The 22,692-nt window shown below is 31.6% G+C and overlaps 3 protein-coding genes across 4 annotated transcripts in view; all 3 read left to right on the forward strand.

Moving 5' to 3' along the window:
• Positions 1 to 9: 9 nt before the first annotated feature.
• LOC122713308 (tonsoku-like protein) lies at positions 10 to 4,736 on the forward strand. 2 transcript variants are annotated; one of them, XM_043933647.1, is made up of 6 exons: positions 10 to 151; positions 493 to 750; positions 865 to 1,033; positions 1,120 to 1,535; positions 1,640 to 3,619; positions 3,692 to 4,736. In XM_043933647.1, the coding sequence occupies exons 1-6, from the start codon at positions 139 to 141 to the stop codon at positions 4,648 to 4,650; spliced, it is 3,795 nt and encodes a 1,264-aa protein (XP_043789582.1). In that variant the 5' UTR covers positions 10 to 138; the 3' UTR covers positions 4,651 to 4,736. The 2 variants fall into 2 exon arrangements, with proteins under 2 accessions (XP_043789582.1, XP_043789583.1); XM_043933648.1 differs by lacking the exons at positions 10 to 151; positions 493 to 750 and having other exon boundaries at positions 865 to 1,001.
• A 720-nt stretch (positions 4,737 to 5,456) lies between these two features.
• Positions 5,457 to 9,221, forward strand: LOC122713261 (WD repeat-containing protein 35). The gene has a single exon (XM_043933524.1). The coding sequence runs from the start codon at positions 5,469 to 5,471 to the stop codon at positions 9,024 to 9,026; it is 3,558 nt and encodes a 1,185-aa protein (XP_043789459.1). The 5' UTR covers positions 5,457 to 5,468; the 3' UTR covers positions 9,027 to 9,221.
• Positions 9,222 to 9,922: 701 nt separating this feature from the next.
• LOC122713299 (glypican-4) overlaps positions 9,923 to 22,692 on the forward strand; it is a 103,861-nt gene continuing 91,091 nt past the window's right edge. Inside the window, exon 1 of the mRNA XM_043933635.1 lies at positions 9,923 to 10,278. Within this exon, the coding sequence (XP_043789570.1) occupies positions 10,128 to 10,278 (151 nt within the window). The 5' untranslated portion in view covers positions 9,923 to 10,127. The remainder of the gene's footprint in view (positions 10,279 to 22,692) is intronic.

Genomic DNA, 22,692 nt, shown 5'->3' on the forward strand with positions numbered 1-22,692 from the left:
CTTTATGCCTACGTTCTCAGTTGATATTCCTCTTTGTGTTTGTGTGATAGTATATTCTTAAGTATATGAAGTTCAAATTCGGATATAATGAATAAATTGTGAATCACTTATTTTTATAATAATTTATATTAATTAATAATGGATATCGATAGTGAGTATCATTTTACTTTAATTTTTAAAAATTAAATAATTTTTTAAAAATTATTTTTCTGTGCTTTAATATTTATGAATGGTAAATATAATATTCATGAAATGGTAAATATAAATATAATATTGAAATTGAAATATTTTAAAGAGAATTTGTATTTATTATATAATAATATACATAATTAATATAAATAATAATAATATATATAATAAATATACATAATATATATTTTAATTTTATTATAATTTTTTTATATTATTTATATTATTTTTTATATTATTATATATAATTAAACATATTTTATATATATATATATATATATATGAATCTTGATTTGATAATAGGGTTAATTAAAAAAAAGAAACGAATCAAGCGTGATGGTAATCTTCAACAATTAGCTGAAATTGTTAAAGAGCTTGGCGATGTATATTTTGAAAATAGCAAGTATGAAGAAGCTTTACAGGAGTATACACAGCAATTGGAAATCTGTAATATATTAGGAGATAAATTAAATATAGCAATAGCTCATAGAATGATTGGAGAGATCCATATAAATATTGGTACATACGAAGAAGCATTAAAACATCAAAATCTTTACTTGGGTTTGTGTTTAAAATATTTATTATAAATAAAAAATATTTTCAAAATGTTCATATTAATAGAAATTTATATTGTTAGAAAATTATATAATTATAAAAAGTTTTTTTGTTAGATAGAAGGAGCCAAGAATATAAAAAATTTATTAGAAGAACAAAGAGCTTATGCAACATTAGGTAGAACATATTTTTGTTGGGCTGAAAGTTTGCCTGAAAAATCCGAAAAAAAAATTGATATTCTCACAAATGCAAGAAAAGTATACATGAAGAGCATACGTCTTTGCAATGAGTTATATTTTTTAAAATTTTTTTTTGTTAATTTAATATTAAATATATATAAGCAAATTACAAATAATATACTTATGTTTTATTTAGATTGGGAGATACTGATATTCCATTGAAGGAATTAATTACAATGAGGGCACGATTGTTGTTAAATTTGGGTTTGGTATTACAAGCTGAAAAAAATCATCAAGAAGCTGTGGATTTAATGGAAAAAGCTGCAGTATTATGTGAAACACATAATTTGCGAGAAGATTTTCATAGAACGCAAATTGCTCTTGCAGGAATTCGCGAACGAAATTATGATTATGAGTTGGCGTTAAAACATTTTGAAAATGCAACTGAAATTGATAATTCAATTTTAAAAGCAGAAGCACGATTTTTTCAAGCAGAATTACTTTTAAAAATAGAAAGATGGTCTGAAGCACGAAAAATATTGGTATCTCTTTATGTTACGAATAATTTACCGCAAGATTTTAAGAATCAAATAGAAAAATGTCTTAGGATAGGTATTTTTGATTTTAAATATGAATTTTTTAATAAATTTTTTTAATAAATTACAAAAACTAAGATATATATATATATATAATGTTAAAAAATAATTTGTTTATAGTTGTAACATTACAAACAAGTGAAGAAGCTTTATGTACAGAAGAAAATACGAGTAGTAAGTTGAAATTATATGAAACATTAGGAGATGCAGCAGTAGCTGTACAGTGTTTTGAAAAAGCCATCAAATATTATAGAAAAATGCTCGTGTGCGCAGAAGAGATTAAAAGTGATCGTAGAGGAGCAGCTTTATTAAGTTTAGCACAAACTCTAAAAGATGTTAAACAATATAACGAAGCACTGGATTTTGCTCATAGAGAATTAGAATTATGTACAGATCCACGTGAAATATGTAGATCTGCTTTATTTTTAGCAGATCTATTGATAGCTGTTAAAGAAAATGATAAAAAGGTTCAAGAAGTTTATAATTTAGCTTTGAAAAATGCAAAAGCTTGTAATGATGTTTCTTTACAAGCTAGTGTTTTAAAAGAACATTTAAATTATTTAAACAATTCTAGTAAAACTGAAGAAATAGAAGCACTTAAAGTAAAATTAGATATGTTAGAGAAATTAAGTAGCAATATAGATAGTGAAAGCGAATCAGAAGAAAATCATATCGGCGAAGATATTTGTTTAGAAGATTTGTCTGATGTTGAAGCAGAATTGAGAATTAAAGAAAATATAAAAAATAAAAAACGGACCAGAAAAAAATCAATTGCAATAAAAAGAAATGAAAAAGGAGAAACACAACTTCATGTGGCTTGTATTAATGGTAATATTGAAATTGTAGAAAAATTATTAGAATCTGGTCATTTAATAAATGTTAGAGATCATTTTGGTTGGACTCCTCTTCATGAAGCTGCTAATCATGGTCATGTAGAAATTGCTAAATTATTATTGAAATATGGCGCAGATGTAAATGATCCTGGAAGTTTAATGTGTCAGGGTGTTACTCCTCTTCATGATGCAGCTTCCTGTGGCAATTTTACCATGATGAAGCTTCTAATTGAACATGGAGCAAATGTAATTCTTAAAACGAATGAAGACGATACTGTATTAGATTGTTTAGAACAATGGAAGGATCGCGTTGATTTTTTATCTCCTGAAGATCAAAGAGATTATGATGAAATACATAAAATATTATCTGCTATGATACCGATAAGTGTAAAAAAAATTTCGAAACGCATTCATGAATCTCCATGTAATTCAAGAACTCATATCATAGATAAAGCTGTAATTATAGAAAAAATTTCTGCAGGTGAAGATTATAAAAGAACTATAGCTAGTTTGAAACATAGAATTGATCCAATTGGAACATCTTTGTCATCTGTGAAAAAAAATATGAATCCTCTTTTGAATAGTGAGGAGGTCCTTTTAGATAATTGGTTAGAAGATGATATGAATGAAAGTGTTAGTAACAAAAAATACTCTGATGAAAATTTTTCTTCAATAATAAAAAGAAAATCAAGTAACGAAGACATTGATGATGAAAAAAATTTAAAACGATCGAAAATAAATGATCTCATAATAAAAGATAATGAATATAATATGATACAAGAGGATAGTAATGATTATGATACTGAAACAATACAAACCTTTAGTGAAAATAAAATTCAAAAGAAAAATCAGCAAATATCTTTGTTATCAATTGGATTTACTAAAAATTCTACTTCTCATACTTCTTCACCTATAATTCCAACTAACACAGGATTTGAATTAGGAGAAATCGATACTATGAAATCAGTTATTTTAAATATCTCTGTGGATGGAAAAATATTTAAAATACAAATAGAATTTTCAAATACAATCAGACCATTGATAGAAGAAATTGTAACTGATATTGAAACTAAATTTTATAATGATAGTGGATGTAGAGTAAAGTTAGAATTAAAAACTATGAATGGTATTGTGATTAATTGCAATAACGTGTTCACAATATTAAATGAAGGAGATGTTGTTAAAAATTTGATATGCGAAATAATTCATTTAGAAACTCCTTCTATTATTGAACGATATAAAACGATATGTAAAAATTTTAATATAGGTAAGCAGTCTTTAAAGTATCTTTAATACATTTGTAATTTTAATTCATACTAAGTATCTTCTATATTTTTAGATATTCGAGAATGTATATTAAAATGTTTGAAATCATGCGAAAACACATTCATTTTACGCTTAAAACAAGAAAATATTAAAAAGGAGGAACTTATATCTTTATTAAAAACTTTGGAATATCAGAAGAATGTTCAGATATTAGATTTATCTGGTGGTGAACTACATGAAATCGGAGAAGTTCTGAATGATTGTATTTTAAGATTGTCAAGTTTGCAAGAATTATGCCTTCAGGGATGTGATATAGATTCTAAATGTTTAAGTAAATTAGAAAAATTACCTTTAAAACTTAAGTTTTTAGACCTTAGTTATAATCCACTTGGGTCATGTAATCAAGAAATCTTGTGCAAACTTTTTACTCCTTTGACGCAACTTCGGACATTAAATTTACGATATTGTCAATTGCATAATTTTCAGTTTCTTTCAAACAACTTTAGTTTAGCGAATTTAGATATTTCTTGGAATAGTATCAATAAAGATAAATTCTATATTACTTTACAAAGACAATTGCTTAATTTAAATTTATCAAACACTATTTCTAACGAATTCAATGTGGTAAAAAATATTTTTAATGAAACAAATATTTCATTTATAAATTTAGAATCTTTAGAACTTACTTTTTGCGAATTATTAGATATTGATATTAAAAATATATTATCGCGTGTATCAAATCTTTCGAAATTAGTGCTCAGAGGAAATAGAAAAATAGGAGTACAATCTTTGAATTTACTTTTAGAACATACACCAACATTAAGACATATCGATATTAGTGGATGCGAGAATATTGTTAATTTTCCTAATTCCGGAATATTTATTGAAAAACCTGAAATTTGTACGTTAATTGCAAGTATGTATTCAAATGTATGTGATTGTTGGCTTCAGTTATGGCGAGGAAAGGGTGTTATGAAAAAACTGCCACATAATCTTACTATTTTTAAACCCATAGTAGAAATAGAAAATTGAATTTTTATTTGCTATATATATAATTTTAATAAATTACAAATTACAGACAAATTATTCACTTTAAAATATTTTTTGTATTTTACATTATTGTCTTTAATTGATAATTTAAAGTACTGTATTTTTATGTAAATCATTGATTTTAAGTTTATTTTTATCGATTAAATTTATTTTAATTAAAAATATTTTTCATTATAGTATTTTATTTATATATATGTATATATATATATTTAAATCAATAAATTATATATATATGTTTAATAAATATATATATTATTTAAATCTAAATAAATATTTTTTCAATTATTCATTTATTATATGTGCAAAGAATCGAAATATAAGAAGCATCGATGTGAATGGAAACTTCATCGGTTTTGAATACAATGCTGAAGTATATATGTATATACGTATATATATAAGTGTATACACGCTTTTTTAATTGTTTATAACCTTAAAATTAACATTCAGTTAAACTAGGTAAAAGTTATATAAAATGTATATGATTAAATAATAAATGAGTATTTAAATAATATGTTTAAAAATTTTTCTTAAATACGAAACAATCTATAAAACAATAATACAAATAAATATTTATAACAGATAATAACGATCATTTCGTTTTTTAATGAATGATATTAATATTGTTTAATAATGTAAGTGTAATAATAATTCCAATTGTAAAAATTAAAATTACAATAAATAAATTATAGCATATGTTTTGTAAATTATATATATATTAATATATTTCTTTCAGAAATTTTAACTTTTCAGAAGTTTAACAAAGAATATAAGATAGCTAATGATAATTAAATGTGAAAAAGATGTTTGTATATTTGAGTAAAAAAATAGCAATACCAAATAATTTTCGATTAAATTGTATAGCATGGAATCAAAGAGAAGGTTATATAGCTATAGGTGGAGAAGATGGTCTTTTAAAAGTGCTTAGAGTAGATTCCAATGTCAGTGGTTCTATTAGTGGTGCAAAGTCTAGAAATTTAACAGCTGCAAGTAATTTAAGTATGAATCAAACTTTGGAAGGTCACAATGGACATGTACAAGTAATTACATGGAATGAACAACATCAGAAATTAACTTCAAGTGATCAGAATGGTGTAATCATAGTTTGGATGCTATATAAAGGTTCCTGGTATGATGAAATGATAAACAATTGCAATAAATCAATAGTTAAAGGAATGGCATGGAGTTTAGATGGGTTAAAAATATGTATAGTTTATGAAGATGGAGCAGTTATTGTAGGTTCAGTTGATGGCAATAGAATTTGGGGAAAAGAATTAAAAAATATAGCTCTTGCTGCTGTACAGTGGTCTCCAGATGGAAAATTATTATTATTTGGTATAAAAAATGGAGAAGTTCATCTCTTTGACAATCAAGGTGTATTTTTAACAAAATTAAATATGTTACCACTTAATAGTGGTCAAATTCAAACAATAGTTTCTTTGCAATGGTACGATGGAAGAAATGGTTATATTGGCTTAGATTCTCCTACTTTAGCTGTTTGTTACAGAAATGGCAAAATACAGCTCATGAAAGATACAAATGATGATAATCCAATTGTAATAGAAACTGGTATGACAGCAGCATGGTGTTGTTGGAATAGTTATGGATCCATATTAGCTGTAACTGGTATGATACCACTATTAGGTAATGGAGAAGCAAAAGACATTAATGTTATTCAATTTTATACTCCATTTGGTAAACATATGAGAACTTTAAAAATACCTGGTAGAGAAGTCACATGTTGTGCATGGGAAGGAGGATCCCTTAGAGTAGCTTTATCAGTTGACTCTCACATTTATTTTGCAAATATTCGTTTAGATTATAAATGGACTTACTTTAGTAACACTGTTGTATATACGAATGAAAAGATCACTAAGGATGGCATTTGCATTATATTTTGGAATACAACAAATAATACTTATTGTACTAAGAATGTAAGAGCATTGATTTCTATAGCTTCATATGGAGATCATTGTGTTTTAGCGGTAAAAAATGATCTTGCTCAAGGATCAGAACAATTTGCACTTTTAGTATGCAATACAATTGCCACTCCAATAGATACGAAATATATAGATCTGGACCCATTATGGGTAACAATGACTAACAATGTGATTATTACAGCATCCAAGAATAATTTTTTAGTTTGGAGTTATCGTACTCCTCGTAATTCCATGTTACATGCAGGAAGAATTAGAAGAGACAAGATTTACCATATTGATGAAACTCCAACTGGAGTGACAGAAGTCATTCAAGATTTAGATAAAGACAGATCCTTTGAAGCACCTATTAATACTAAAGCTACTATGGATCCAATTTGTTGTTTGTGTGCAACTGATAAAATTCTATTGATAGGTAGAGAATCAGGAATGATTCAAAGATATTCTTTATCTCAAATAACTCTTACAAATAGATACAATACATCTTGTAAGCTTTACAAGATTGCAATTAATTGTGATTCGTCGCGGGTAGCTATTATGGATTTGAATGGTATTTTGACTATGTTAGATTTAGAAACTGATTCTAGAAAAAATATTATTTCGAAAGATGAAGAATCAGAGAATGAAATAAACAAGTTTGAAAGAAAAGATGTATGGGCCATGTGCTGGGCACAAGATAATCCCACTTTATTAGCAATTATAGAAAAAACTAGAATGTATGTTTTAAGAGAATTCGATCCTGAAGAACCAATATCTTGTTCTGGATATATTTGCTCATTTAAAGATTTAGAAATACGTTGCGTTTTACTGGATGATCTCATGCAAAATCCGGAAGATACAAAAAATGAATTAATAGTAGATTTAGAAGTAAAATCCTTAAGGGATACTAGAGAATTGTTGATGAAAGTAGGATTAAAAGAAGCTAACAATTTCATTCAAGACAATCCACATCCACGATTGTGGCGCTTATTAGCTGAATCAGCTTTACAAAAATTAGATTTGGAGACTGCAGAAAATGCAATGGTTCGTTGCACAGATTATTTGGGAATACAATTCATTAAACGTTTGCAGAACGTGCATAACGATCAATTGAAAAAAGCCGAAGTAGCTGCTTTTCTTAGCAACTATGATGAAGCAGAAAAGTTATATTTAGATATGGATAGAAGAGATCTTGCTATTTCATTGCGTCAAAAATTAGGAGATTATTTTCGAGTTGTACAATTAATGAAAATGGGTATCGGCGGATCTGATAAACAAATGGAATATGCTTACAATAAAATTGGCGAATATTATACTGAAATACAGAATTGGGAAGGCGCAAAAGAATATTATGAAAAGACTAGAAATTTGGAAAAACTTATAGAATGTTATTACAAATTAGAAGATTTCGCTCAATTAGCAGGAATAGTACAACAGCTACCAGATAAAAGTCCTCTTTTAAAAACAGTAGCAAGAATGTTAGGTTCTGTAGGTATGTGTTCCCAGGCAGTGGCAGCATATATAAAATACGGAGATGTGAAATTAGCCGTGGATACGTGTGTCCGCTTAAACCATTGGGACCAAGCAGTTGAATTAGCAAAAACATATAAAATGGCTCAAATAGATGAATTATTGAATAAATATGCCAATCATCTTTTGTCTAATGGTAAGAAATTGCAAGCCATAGAATTATACAAGAAAGCAAATCATAACTTAGAAGCAGCAAAGCTATTGTTTAAATTAGCAGAAGAGCAAGCAAAAACTAGAATGAATCCATTACGTGTAAAAAAGATTTATATCTTAGCAGCTTTGCTAATTGAGGACCACATCAATAGTACTCCAGCTATTAAAGGCGGTCGAAGCAACGTTGTGATGGGATTAACAGAGAATAACGAAGATAGTCAAGTGATAGAAAATGCTTGGAAAGGTGCAGAGGCTTATCATTTTCTTTTATTAACCAATAGACAGATATATTTAGGAAATTTCGACGCAGCCATGAAAACAGCTCTGAGATTAAGGGAATACGAAGAGATTTTACAACCTGAAGATATTTATTGTTTGCTTGCTCTATCAAGTGCAGTTAATCATGCTTTTGCAGTTTGCTCCAAGGCGTTCGTTAAATTAGAATCTCTAGAAACTATATCAGAGACGACCAGAGAAGAATACGAGGATTTAGCTGTGGAAATTTTTACCAAACATAGTCCTCAAGATGTTCGTAATTCTAAAGCAGAATGTACAAATTGCGAAAGTCTAGTGCCTGATTGGTGTGTTGCTTGTCCTAATTGCATGACCAGATTTCCTCCTTGTATCATGTCTGGAAAACCATTAATGGATCTAAGTAATGCATGGATTTGCACTGTTTGCAGACATCATGTTGCTACAGAACGAGATGTGGTTAATATTAATGCTTGTCCCTTATGTCATAGTACAGTTACATATATGTAATGAAAGCTTATAAGAATGCATTAAGCATGCATTACCAAATAAATATTTTATGTTTGCGCTTTTAACAAATATGCTAGCGAACTTTAGACTTGCGTCGAATATATTTTTTTTATAGTTATGTATTATATATTGCTAAAAGAATTGATTCTAATTCTTTTTACTATTTAAATAATCGACGTTGTACAATTTCTTTATTATATGTATATAGAATTCGTATTCGAAATTATATAGCAATGCTTATTTAAATTAATAATATAAATAATAGAGCAAATATATGATATTTTTATTTTAGAATATATTATTTAAAGACATGCGAGTTGGTGACAATTATTGTGACTAAAAAAGAGAATAATTTTTGATCTCATCTATAAAATTATATTTGTATTTCCTTCTTTAGGAATTAATTTTAATTTAATTAATTTTAATTATTGCATTTTTCATTTCAAATGTATTTTTTATATACTATTATTAAGAATAATGTATTTGTGCAATTTAATTGTATAATTATATTTAGTTTGTAATATCCGTCCAATAGTTGAAATATTAATACCGTCCATTATTATAATAATATTTATTAATATTAGTACTATGTATTATCCATATTAAAAATTTTATGGAATTCTTTAAACATATTTTTTGATGAATATTTTTCCCAGATTATAAAAATTTAAATTCATATAAAAAATTTAAATAAATTTTTCAGTTTGCGCATGGCAACTGATTTGGCGCGTAAATACTGTATTACAAAATTTCAATCTCTTCTATTCAAACGTTTTTTGAATATTGCGCATGCGCGCACCACTGTCGGCACGCGTTCCTTCCACGAGTCGGTCAGTGCGCGTCGAACGAGGAGGAAGGAGATATCGTATCGGATTATCGTTCTTTTTTCACGAATATTTTCGGCATTTCTTTCGAATTATAATTTTTTAATTACCGAAATCATCGTGGCGCTATCCGCCTGGAATTGTCTAACGTGCTTGCCAAACCGAGTCACGATTACGAAGTCATTTATTCGCGAATGTACAAACGTGAGTGTTATATCCCGCGTATTTGTCGCGTCAGTTCGTGAGTGTATCGCGAGTGTTCGCCACGGGAATAATTATGAGTGCTATGCTACCGATATTATGTGTTATCCTGATCCTTAGCGTCACGACGACTACGGTGCGCGCCGGATTGAAATGTGACGCTGTCAGATCGTACTTCGAGTCGCAAGGTTTTCCGGCCACTGACATTCCCAAGGAGGCAATTTCATGTAAGTTTTTATTTGAATTTTTTCTATTTAATATCACGAATTTCAATTTCGAATGAAATTATGATTCATTCCGAACAAACTGACAACAATTTTTAAAGATGGCGCGAGAGTAGAAAATTTGAAAATTGCGACGTAATTTAAAAGTTCATAATGGTAATGTTTGATTATTTTTGAATATTATTAAAATAATTAATAAAACAAATAAAATTAAAACTGTTTTAGTTTTTTATATTTATTTTGAATAGAATCATATTTGATAAATTTTTTAATTTAATTTCGTTTTTTTATATTATTTATATTATAATTATTTTATCGTTCAAATTTCGTGTATAATAGACAGTTTTTAAAATTTTTAATAAAAATTTTTAATAAAAATTGCTTGAATTTATAATATTTATGTTCAATGAAATTTCTCAAAAGAATAAGAAAAAAAAGTACAACATAGGAATAAAAAACAAATAATAAAATTTGAAGTTCAGAATTAGAATAAACATACTCATAATTTATAGTTATCTATAATTTATTCGATGGTATTTCATTAAAATGATTCAAAAGCAGAAGAATACGTTCAACGTAAAAATATTTATAGTTGATGAATTATGAGTTGCGTTTCTTCGCGAAGGGGACTCGATTCGTAAAAGAAAAACAAATAAAAGAAAAATTTTCGCATCTTGAAATTGGATGTATGTATTGTACAAATATTTCATTTTATTTATAGATGTTTTTAAATGTTTGTCAAAAATTTTAGATATATTATAATAGATATATTATAATATAGTTCAAAAATTTTATGTTTTATCCTACGTAAGTTAGCTAATGGATAAGAGTATTCACACCTATATAACTAAATACATTGGTTTATCACCCGGATATATATATACATATACACTTTATACGAGTACAAAGAACCTGTCTGACTTTATCGGTGGGTGCAATCAAATACATCCAGCTTCAAAAGTATATTTACTTGTGCCGAATAGATAATAAGGAATCGTATGTTCCGTTAGTGTGATCAAATGATATATAATTTTTAAAATGGTGAAAGCGGAATAGGTATTTTTAAATTAGATTAATATTTTAATTAGAAACAAATAATATATATATGTATATGTAAATACATACAATTGTATATAATTGTTAAAAAAATATTGATCCTATAGATTTCTATAAGTGATTAAGAAGATTTCTATAACTGTTGGTAAACATATCTTATGGAATGCATTATTATCATTATAAATGATATGCATTTATATATTATAAATAATTTATACAAAATATTAAATATATATATACATAAATAACTATGAAAATTTTTATACAACATATATACATTTCTATCGGTGAAAATTGTAAATTTTATTAAAAAATTCATTTGTAATTTCTTCATTAACAATTTTCATCGATATGTTATATTTCATAATTTATACATATTTATTTAATAAAAAAAAATAATTCATATATCTGAATTTCGATTTTTTTAACGGATAAAGAAAACGATGCAAAATTAATAGAAATCTATTATTGTATATATGTTATAACATGTTTTTTGAAATTATTAAAATCTATATATACAAGGATATTTCATATACATTTCGTTCAATTGTACAATCATTTCGCCATTTATAAACATTTTTATTTTTGATTCGTTTTTCCATATAATCATATTCGTGTTTATCGGCGAGATGAAAAGAAAGTTGTGTGGATTTTACAGGGTAGATAAAGAACCGTGGAAGAATATGAAGCAGTGAATGCAAATGATATATCACGAAAAAATAAAGAAAGAAAAATATTCAAGACGTTCCGCGATTTATCATAGTGCACCGTGTTGAACGTGCACGTTAACTACGTTGCGCATGCGCACAAAAAAGCATGCGAGTTTCGATATAATTTATTCGTACGATTTTGTGCAACAAAGATTGCTTGTTATTTTATTAATTTCATGTTATCAAATCAAAGCGATATTTATCAAGGATAGTGATCATTAAACTCCCTACTGTTATCATAGATTGGATTATATTACAGTATCGAAATCCAAAACCATAGACATTCCATCAGGAGCTCGAAACTGTTCAAATCATGAACGTTATCTAACCTGTCATAAACACGGTCTCTAACCAAGAATCGTTCGTAATCGTTCGTACTCCCTCTATTTCGTTCGCGTTGACAAGTTAGCGATGAATTCCAGACGCATCATCGGTTGCCAACTCTGTATGGATGAAAATTAATCTAAATCGATGAACAGTTTTATTTCGTCGCGTCAACGCGATCGTAAAAAAAAAAAAAATGCGTTTAACAATTAATAAATGGATCCGAAAATGAAATGGATCCGAGAAGCATTACGCTTTTTTGATCCTGAATTTTTAAATTTACGATTCACTATTTATTTTCACTATTTACTATTTCATTATTTCACTATTTATTTTTTGCTCGAAATTTCTTCTTTTTCTCATGTGTCGACTACCTAATGCAATATTCAGGGCGACGAATAGCTGTGCAAATTGCTATTTAAACTTTCAGACTTACTATTTCGCGAGATAACATTTACTTTTCGATTCTAGTAATTGCGATATTTGATACAATTCTTCGTTTACTTTGATACATTTACTTTCACGTTAATTTACATTTGTTATCGTGTCACGCTTTCATTCTTACTATCACGATTTCTTACTATCTCAATCAGAAATAATTTTATTAAAGATGAACCGAAAATAATTATTTCATTGACTGATATTCATATTCGATTTTTTTTTCTTTTTTTTTCTTTTTTTAGAATTTTACTTCTTGAAGATGGTAGATAATATTAAAAATTTATGAACAATAAAAAAAAGTTGGCATCTATTCAGAAATAATAATAATAATTCCGGTTTTTCAATATAATAAATATTCCTCGCGAATCGTTTCTGTTTCCTGTTCATTATTCACATACATCGTACATCCAGTGTAAAGAATCTAGCGGATTAAATGGACGGAGTTTGTAAAACCGGCAAGAAATCCTATTCGACCGGCTTCTCCGGGAGTTCCGTCAGGGCTTAGGATCACCATAGACGCTAACAAATGTTCCGGCGTGTTGAACAGGCTATGAAGGAGTTCTACGTTCTACGCGAGCCGTCTTTAGTATTATCTGGGGATTTTACTGTTGCTCGACTGGAATATTCGGCGCGATTAATTCTCTCTCTCTCTCTCTCTCTCTCTCTCTCTCTCTCTCTCTCTCTCTCTCTCTCGTGAATATCTCTGATCTTTAACTTATCGAGGACGATATTTTTATTTCGAAGTTTTGCTCCATCATTCATGAAATGTTTCAATTTTTTTTTTCAAATTTCTTTGATATTATGTCAGATCAGTTTCGGACAAATTGTCAATTAAAAATAACCACCCAGTCAGAATACACTATGTTTTTAATGTTTTTTAATTCAATGATATGAATGATAAAAATTTTTAATAGCAATTTTTTTTTTTTTTTCCAATTACCCATTGAAAGGAAAAAATTTGTTTCAACAACCTTGGCGTGACTGTGTACACGGTATTTTCAGGGACCTCCCGTGAGTTTTTCTTTCCTTTTTCATTATTCATTCGGTCGAAGGGAGGACTTTTTCTTATTCTTCCATAAGGTTCCATTGGTTCTTTCACGAGGAATTGTCGAACAATAAGCGGAGAAAGGTTAAAATTAGGTTGAAACAGGTGTTTGAACGCTAGTTTTTCCACGAGCGTGTTCTTAAAGATGATAGAATAGAGCGAGGATCATTATGGAAACTAGCGTTAAGAGGGTTTTTTTTCACTCTCGAGTCCGATAAATCGGCTCGAATTTTCTGCCATCCTTTTTTTTCTTAGATCTGACGAGAATATTCCTCTTTGGAATTCCGTTTAGGATAAACAATGAGTTGTAAAACGAAATATTTTTGTGCTCTGTTCCTCTTCTATATCATTTCGAAACTACATCTTTTCGAAAACTGATTCCATTTCATTATTTCTTTTGATGATTTTTATTTATTCGTTTAATTTGTAGATATAATTGAACGCAATATCGGAAATCAATTATTTTTTTTTTTTTTTTAAATTCTTGGTAAATTTTGTATTCGAAAGATAAGGAAAATTGAGAATGATTCATCTTCCGCTTTATCAACCCTTAGCGCTATCGTCTTTAGATTGGAGTAAACTGTAATCAACTTTCAATATGAATCATCCTTTCTCCGATTTCTTAGTTTTGAAAGTTTCGATCTCGGTGTTAAATTTGCAAAGATAAAAGTAATTTGAATCTTTATTCACTTACTTTTTATTTTATTTCTTAGCTTCTCATTATCGTAAAAAAAAAAAAAAAGAATGTAAGTCGCGATGACAATAAATGAATAGTCAATTCACCTTGTCCAAATAAATAAATGAAACTAATATTGGAAGCTATTACACCGTTCGAACAATTGATTTATAGATCACGTTATGCCGGATCGGAATTGATATACGACTACGTTACTTCATTAAACGTTCAAGAACCGGTATACATAAATTAATCGTCCTAATAAATATTAAATATTATTTCGATTTCATGCGAATTTCATTCTTTTTTTTTCCTTTTTTTTTTTTTTCTCTCTCTCTCTTCTTTTCTTTTCTCAATATCGATCATCGATCATTATACGTATCAAATATCGATTCACAGTAGTTTCTCTTATCTTAATCGCAGGATGTTTCAATAAAGCTTATTTGCATTCTGATTATGTTACTGCTTACTTGGAGATTTCTAGACCGAGATAACTCATCGAGGTTATCTTCAGTTTCTCGTTTCATTTATGAACACAAGTGAAAAATCTTGCAAATATTTAACTTCTTAAATTAAATTACATTCGACTTACTCTTTCAAGAATGATTGATTCCCGACCATCATTCACTTTCGAAAGAATTGAAAGAAATTGCATCTTATTTACATTCTCTCGACTTGCCTCCTTACTTTTAACAACACCATCAGATTGTACTCAATTGAACGCAGAAGAAAGGTTTCAGATCTTTTTTGAGTAGAATGCTTATTATAATATACATATATACTAAATTTCATTGTTGCATTTTCGAAAATCGACGAAACTTATTTTTCCAAATATAAATAAGAAACCGACGATCCGAGACTTCCTTCTCTTACATCCAACAATATTATTTCACATTAGATTCTCAATACCATACGATAATTTTATTATTCATTCAAAACCACTCTTATTAATCGACCAAAACTTACTTCTACCGTATGTATATCCACGTAGTACGTATTTCACTATATCTCTATCCGCGTAACGATCGAAACGTAAATCGGGATAAAGAACCGTGGGCCACGAAGGAAAAGTAGAGAAAATTATCCGGGGGGCGATCGAGGATTGGACAAGGGAAGGTAAGTCGAGTGCATAAATCCCGTGGAAAAATTTCCTCGGAAGCTGTGTGCGGACGGTTGGGGAAAAAGGGTGGGATAGTGACGGAGGCAACGATGTAACGATCCTTAGTCGCGAGAGTAAGTTATGACAGTGAACAAGTTCCGTGGAAACAGGCTGAAACACGTCGTCACCGCAAGAGGATCCCGTGGAATGCAGAAAGGAGGCTTTTCTCGTAAAGAGAGATACACAATCTCTGGCCCAAGTGTACTCCACAGGCGGCAGGCCACCACGTTTAATGGTCACCGTTGTAACTCGCAACTTTGAAATAACCAGCTCTCGTGTTTCTCCGTCTCTCTCTCTCTCTCTCTCTCTCTCTCTCTCTCTCTCTCTCTCGTACAAGTTGGAAAGCAGCTCACCTTGTTTGCCACGTTTGTTCGTGCGATCACTTTCCGCTCGATATCTATGCGCGGCGGGAGCATCGTGGTACAATGCACACACGACACAATCGCACGATTCTCTCTATTATTTATGCCCCATTCGAATCTTCCTTTCGACGTCGTTCAACGCGAGAATTCAACGCGTGATCCTCTAACCTTTTCTTCCTCCTCTTCCTCTTTTCTTTCTTCTTCGTTTAACGGGGCATCTCGCGAAAAGGATCGATCAACTGTTTTGGGATATTAGATGTTATTAGACGGAATATTAGATTTTCCAGTTAAAGGATTATGATTTTAAGTGAGGGATATAGAGAATATATAATACATTTGATCAAATGGCGTATAAGCGTTATTTCTGTGGCTGTGAAGGGAGGTGAAATTTGTGAAAGGCATAAAAATTGGTGGAAAAAGAAACGTGTAGCTACGGTTCGTATCTTCCCCGATGCATCTTCGGAATTAGAAATTCTGATGTATACAGGGACGAGTGGCCATTCGAGTTGCACGCGAAGATCGAGGAAGATGCATATGCATCGGGCGGGGAGAAAAAATGAGAAACACGTTTCCGAGTAGAAATGTGTATGCGGTCCTCTATACGTGGTGGACATTCTTTCATTTCGTATGCAAACTCATCATAGAAGGGGAGGGGGGAATACACGTATGTGTATATATACATATATATTTCCTTTCTTTCTTTTCCTTCCAAACGATGACGGAACGTAGAATAAATTTTGGCCGTTACTTTGATCGGTGATCGGTGATACGGGCGGCAGGTAAAACGCAAAGTGTCGTTCAAGGGTTTTCCACGTCGTGGACACGACCTCGCGGCTCCTTGAAACCGCTACTTTCTCTCAAGGCCGGCCGCAGACCTTTCAGGTCGCGTTCGTGGGATCCGTTCCGTGTAGGTTTTCCAAAAAGGCAGCCTGCCCGTGTCGGACAGTCACTTAGTCCGATGTTTCTGCGCCGATGAATGGCCATTTGTCATTCGATTCTCGTTCGAAGGTTTCCCAAAGTTCCTCCCTCTTCTATTCTTTAAGGGAATCACAATCGGGTTTTATTCTTTTCGTTCAAGGATTCGAGAGAAAGAAACAAAACTCGATTCAAAGAATTATTAAAAAAATATATGTATATATATATATATATATATATTTAAATCTTTGATGTCGTAAATAATCTTCGATCATCGAAATTATTCTAAAAAGAATCGAATCATTCTCCAAAAGAATCTTTCGAATTACCTTATCTCCTGCGTCGAATTGTCGAATCACTAATTCAGAAAACTCGAAAATTCGGATTTGTCTCTTTTCTTTCCATAATTTTGGCCATCACTCGCCGGAGTAAAAAAGCTTGGTGGAAGGGCAAAGCGTGCATCACCGATATCCACCTCGTCAGCGTACTCACGACAGTAGCCTCCTGTCGAGGATTTCATCGCTTCCACGGGGAAGCAGCTTCCTTCCCCGGTTGAGCAATCGAGGATGCGTCATTACGCGACTTACGTTCGGGCCGGGATAGGGATACGCGGATCCCCTGTTCCTTCTCGACGCGCTTCTGCACCCACCCTCGCTAAAAGCCGTCCTAAGGACTACTCGTTGGGGAGAACGTCGTGGGACGCGCGAGGAAGTCGTGTTCCCCGGTCGAGACCAAGTTTTGTCCTCTCTTGAAAGTTATCTGGGCTATGGAGTGGAATCTCTCCTGCCTTCCGGATGGAAATTTTGTGGGGGAAGAATGGCGCAATTTGCATCGGAATTGCGTCCCAATTGCGCCGCTCGGAAACTTCGAGTTTTCTTCGGTGTTGGTGCGTTTTCCTTTTTTTTCTTTTTTTTTTTTTTTTTTTTTGCTTTTAACGTTTCTCAAATCCTTCAATTCTTGCGATCATTTCTTCTTGGATTTGAGTACTGCGCAATCGTAGATGTTTGAATAGAAAGAAAATAAGGACGAAAATTTGGATAGGAAGAGGATTGACAAAAGGATCGTTTCGATTCTCTGCAATTTGGAAATTATTTTTCTTTTGACGTTTCTCAAATTCTTCAATTCTTGCGATCATTTTTTCTTGGGTATTGCGCAATCGTAGATATTTGAATACGAGAAAACAAAAGAAAGGATGAGAATTTGGATAGGAAGAGGATTGACAAAAGGATCGTTTCGATTTTCTACAATTTTGAAATTTTTTTTTGCTTTTGATGTTTCTCAAATCCTTCAATTCTTGCGATTATTTCATTTTTTCTTGGGCCGTATCATAGATGTTTGAATTTGAGAATGGAAAAGGAAAGAAAAGGACGAGAATTTGAATAGGAAGAGGATTGAAAAAGGATCGTTTCGATTCTTTGCAATTTGGAAATTATTTTGCTTTTGATGTTTCTCAAATTCTTCAATTCTTGAGATCATTTCATTTCTTTTTGGGACCTGCGTGTATCGTAGATGTTTGAATACGAGAAAACAAAAGAAAGGATGAGAATTTGGATAGGAAGAGGATTGAAAAAGGATCGTTTCGATTTTCTGCAATTTTGAAATTTTTTTTTGCTTTTGACGTTTCTGAAATCCTTCAATTCTTGCGATTATTTATATTTTTTCTTGGGCCGTATTATAGATGTTTGAATTTGAGAAAGGAAAAGGACGAGAATTTGAATAGGAAGAGGATTGACAAAAGGATCGTTTCGATTTTTTCCAACCAATTCTTACGATGATTTTTTTCTTGTAGATACAAGATTGCGAACGAATTGTATCGATACTTAATAAATACGAAAAAGGAAAAATAAAAGAAGGGAAAAGAGATCGTTTTATCCTATGCAATGATACTACCAACATTCTGATTGAGAGATGTTTGTGTGTGTATCGCGGAACAACGTTGGAAATCCGTGTTGGGTTAATTAAGTTTAATTAAGATGACAAGCCACGGCATGTCGGGAAGGCGAGATGAGATCGGACATAAATATGATATTCCATTGCTCCTTTAAACCACCGGTTCTAATTAAATGGCGGATCAGGTTGTGCTCGCTCGCGTGAACCAGGTATAACGCTCGTTTAATCCAAAGGCGACGACTGATCCTCCGGTTATGGATTAGGAAGTTGCTGCTAATCCAACAAATTAATTGTTCAGCCGCTCTCTTTTTATAGCCTTTCGACAACTTTCGAGCTGTCCATCCTCATCCTCTTCGACTCCTCATCGAGTCGTTCTTTCGCTACCGGTTGTGCTTGAGAGCTGCCTGTCTCTTCTTTCATTCTTTTTTATCATTTTTCGAGTAGGATCATTAAATTTTAAAATCTTCCGCTGCATCTCTAAAAAAAAAAAAAAAAAAAGAAAAAAAGATTTCTATAAATCGAAACTTATTTTAACTCGAATATATATTTATCGCACAGATATAATATTATATTTCTTCCTCGGTCGAACAATTTTTATCGTCGAAAGTTTTATACTCGAAGTTTTAAATTTATGTATCGATAGATATCGAAGATATATCGATTGATTTTTTTTTTTTCTCCTTTCAATTCGTCACGATTGAAGAATTAAGAAAGTTTTTATCACACCTTTCTCCCTCGAAAATTTCGACAAGATTTTATTTGTAATAAAAAAACTTTCCAGGAATCAATCGAAAAGAAACTTTCTTTCTCGCCTCGTTTGAGAATCCTCCAATTGTTTCGAGTTTCGAAACAAATTTTCCGATCAAATCAATCAAATCAATAATCTTTGTCTATTCGAATCGGTCAAAAGATTCCAAATTTCAATCCAATCCAAGAGGGGAAAAGGGGAGAAAGAAAAACGAACTCGCTCGAAATCGAGGAGTCGATCGTGAAACGTTGGTCTGGCGTGTAATGGAGCCGCGTGTGCAGGTGTAAAGAGGCAGATAGGGACGTATAATGGCGACCTGTGGGGTGTACGCGAACGCGTAAAGAGAATTTTCCATGCGCGTTGATTAAAAGCCTCCTGCTGCACGACAACGCTGGTATTTACACGCGCGGTTCTTCGCGTCTTCCTTTGTCGTGGAGAAAAAAGAAAAAAAGAAAAAAAAAGAAAAAAAGAAAGGGAAAAATCTTTTTCGATCGTTGACTCGAACCTTGAGCAAGAGAAAAACCGGAAGCGAAAGAAATCTTCGACGATCGAGCCTCCATCGTGTTTCCGAAACTTTCTTTTCCTCCTCTCCATTCCATTCTTTCCTCTTTTCGATCTTTTTGAAAATCATTAAAATGTGAAATTAATAACGTTCATCTATTCTATACATATTCTTTGAAATAAGGTAATTGGTAAATATGATTTCTTAAGGGCTTATTGTATCAACCTTTGATTATTGAGGAATATTCGAGGGGCAATTAAAATTCGTAAAAAATAGGAGAAGGCACGATTTCTTTCGTCGCTTCGTTCGAATCACTGAGAAAGGAGATTCAGAGGGATATTATAGCGATTTCATCGTTCCAACTCGATCGCTGTAAACGTTGGCAAGATTTATCAAAGAGTATATCGTTTTTTTACGACTTTCCTTGTGTACAAGATTTGTCTTGTCGGGGAGATGGATAAATATCCCGATTTCGAAACGTTATAAAATCGATCGACGTCGTATCTTTATATAAATATTCATGCGGGGCAATGTTAACCAGTTTTCTATTTCTTCTTTTTAATTCGCGCGAGGAGTTCAAATTCGAGACGGTCGTTTGAACTTCCTACTCTTTCTCTCTCCTCCCTTCGAATCGCTTCCTCGACGAACTTTAACCCTTTGCTCTCCAACAAGTGACTCTCGAGTTAATGCCATAACTCAGCACTGGGATTGTTGCGGCAACGATATTTATTTAGGTTTGATTTTTTTTCAGAATATCGCTTCATAAATAGGTTTCTAAGCTCTTTATAATCCTATGAGGTGTAATCTTATCTTACGAGTAATTATCTTATGGTAATCTTATGAGGCCATCGAACGCAGCGAACGCGCGGGTCCGAGTCTGGAGTTGCTGGTTCGAAACGGAGTCTGGAGTGCAAAAGGTTAAAAATAGATGTTACCAGTGTTTCCATAGACGACGATTCTAATTATTTTGCGATTTCATCGCGATAAACGATTGTTCGCGGCTGCGATTTCCACTCAGATTGGCAACACGGCGACGAGGATCCGTCACGGGTCTCTCGAGAAAATGAGTTTCTGTCCACTCGTCGTTTCCCCCACCGACTCTACAATCTCTTGCAGCCGCGGGTGTTCAAAACCCTTGCTTCGAGTCACCAGTCTGCCTTCGCCATCCTTTGAAAACTTTATTATTTTTACGTGGTTCTTACGCGGTGCGTCGCCATCGACTTTCTAGTTTTAAATCCTGCCTGTCTGGCGATTGTTCTCCGCGTGCTCGTGGCGAGAAGTCGGAAGAACTTTATACGAAAAAAAAAAAAAAAAAAAAAAAAGAAGAATCATAATAGAAAGAAGAATCGTGATAAAGCAAGCGCTTAAAAAAGCGCTTCGTTCTCGTAATCGAATTTTCGTCGTGAATTTTATCACTTTGTAACTTTGTTCCCTTTCTGCTGAGGCTGGACAAGTGAATCTCGTGGACTGTAGGAAAACGTTTCTTCTTTTTATATCGTTGTAAAAGTAATTTGGAAAAAAAAAAGCTTTCTCGAGCAGAAATTTAAAATTATTTCGTTTCGGAATTAAAGATCACGGCGTATAAAATTATAAAAGGAGGAAAAATTTAAGAACGAAGCATACATTTATATTTATAAAGACGGTTAAAGAGGCGTCCGTCCAATAAAGATTTTCAACGAATTTTTCATCGTTAGAAACTCGCTTTAAGGGGTAGATTCGCTGCAACGTAATATGGCTTCGAAGGACCCTATCGCGATGCTATGCCACCACTCCACCCTCGCGCACCACTTCTTTCCACCATTGTGCCTAACCCTCGCGTTTGCCTTCGACGTTATTTTTCTCCTCTCGCTATCACACCCTCCTCACGTGTCTATTTTAAACGCGAAGGGGTTGGAGACTGTAGATTACTCGATTGGTGGCGTTGTTTGGCGTGGAAACGGATCGTTTGCTGTCTCGATCTCTTATCCTCTCGTATCTTTTACCACCGGTCCATCGTTCCCCCCCCCCCCTCCTTTTTTTAAAATTCTTCTCTAAAGAATAATCGAAAACTCGAACAATCGTACTGACGTGTAAAATCTAATCTTCTTTTTAAAATTTAATTTCGAAAAAATTAATTCGAAAAATATGAAAAATAAATATATATAAAATAATAAATATGAAATAAAAAATAATATGAAAAAGAAAAAAAAACGTATCTTCGAATAATAGAATTATATCGTATGTCGAATAATAGATTTTAAATTTTATTAAAGGAAGGAGAAGTATTTGTTTACAATTTTTCGAGGGAACAGAATTTCGTATTTAAATCCGATTAATGATAATCGGATTTAATTTGCCGTGATCTTGCGATGGTTTCGTGGCTCGAATAACAACAAGTAGAAACAAAACAAACGGGAACAGTTCCATATCGCTCATTCGATCGAGTTACTTCGAGTCGAAAGGATCGTCTCCTCTTTCTTCGTTTCAATTCTTTCCGTATTTTTGAATTTTCCCCGTATTTTTGGATTGAATTTTTTTATATCATCTTTAATTCCTCCGTCTTCTTTTCATTCCAATATTCCAATAAAGTTTCGTTGTAAAGAATGTAAT

The sequence above is a fragment of the Apis laboriosa genome, unplaced genomic scaffold (assembly GCF_014066325.1).
Source record: "Apis laboriosa isolate Shangri-la unplaced genomic scaffold, ASM1406632v1 scaffold23_cov150, whole genome shotgun sequence".
NCBI lineage: Eukaryota > Metazoa > Arthropoda > Insecta > Hymenoptera > Apidae > Apis > Apis laboriosa.

Bases quoted from the DNA above. Each gene is read 5' to 3' on its own strand.
- LOC122713308 (XM_043933647.1), top strand. The intron at 751-864 runs GTTTGTGTTTAA...TTTGTTAGATAG, and splicing joins ACATCAAAATCTTTACTTGG to AAGGAGCCAAGAATATAAAA. The intron at 1,536-1,639 runs GTATTTTTGATT...ATTTGTTTATAG, and splicing joins AGAAAAATGTCTTAGGATAG to TTGTAACATTACAAACAAGT.
- LOC122713261 (XM_043933524.1), top strand. From the start codon at position 5,469: ATGTTTGTATATTTGAGTAAAAAAATAGCAATACCAAATAATTTTCGA.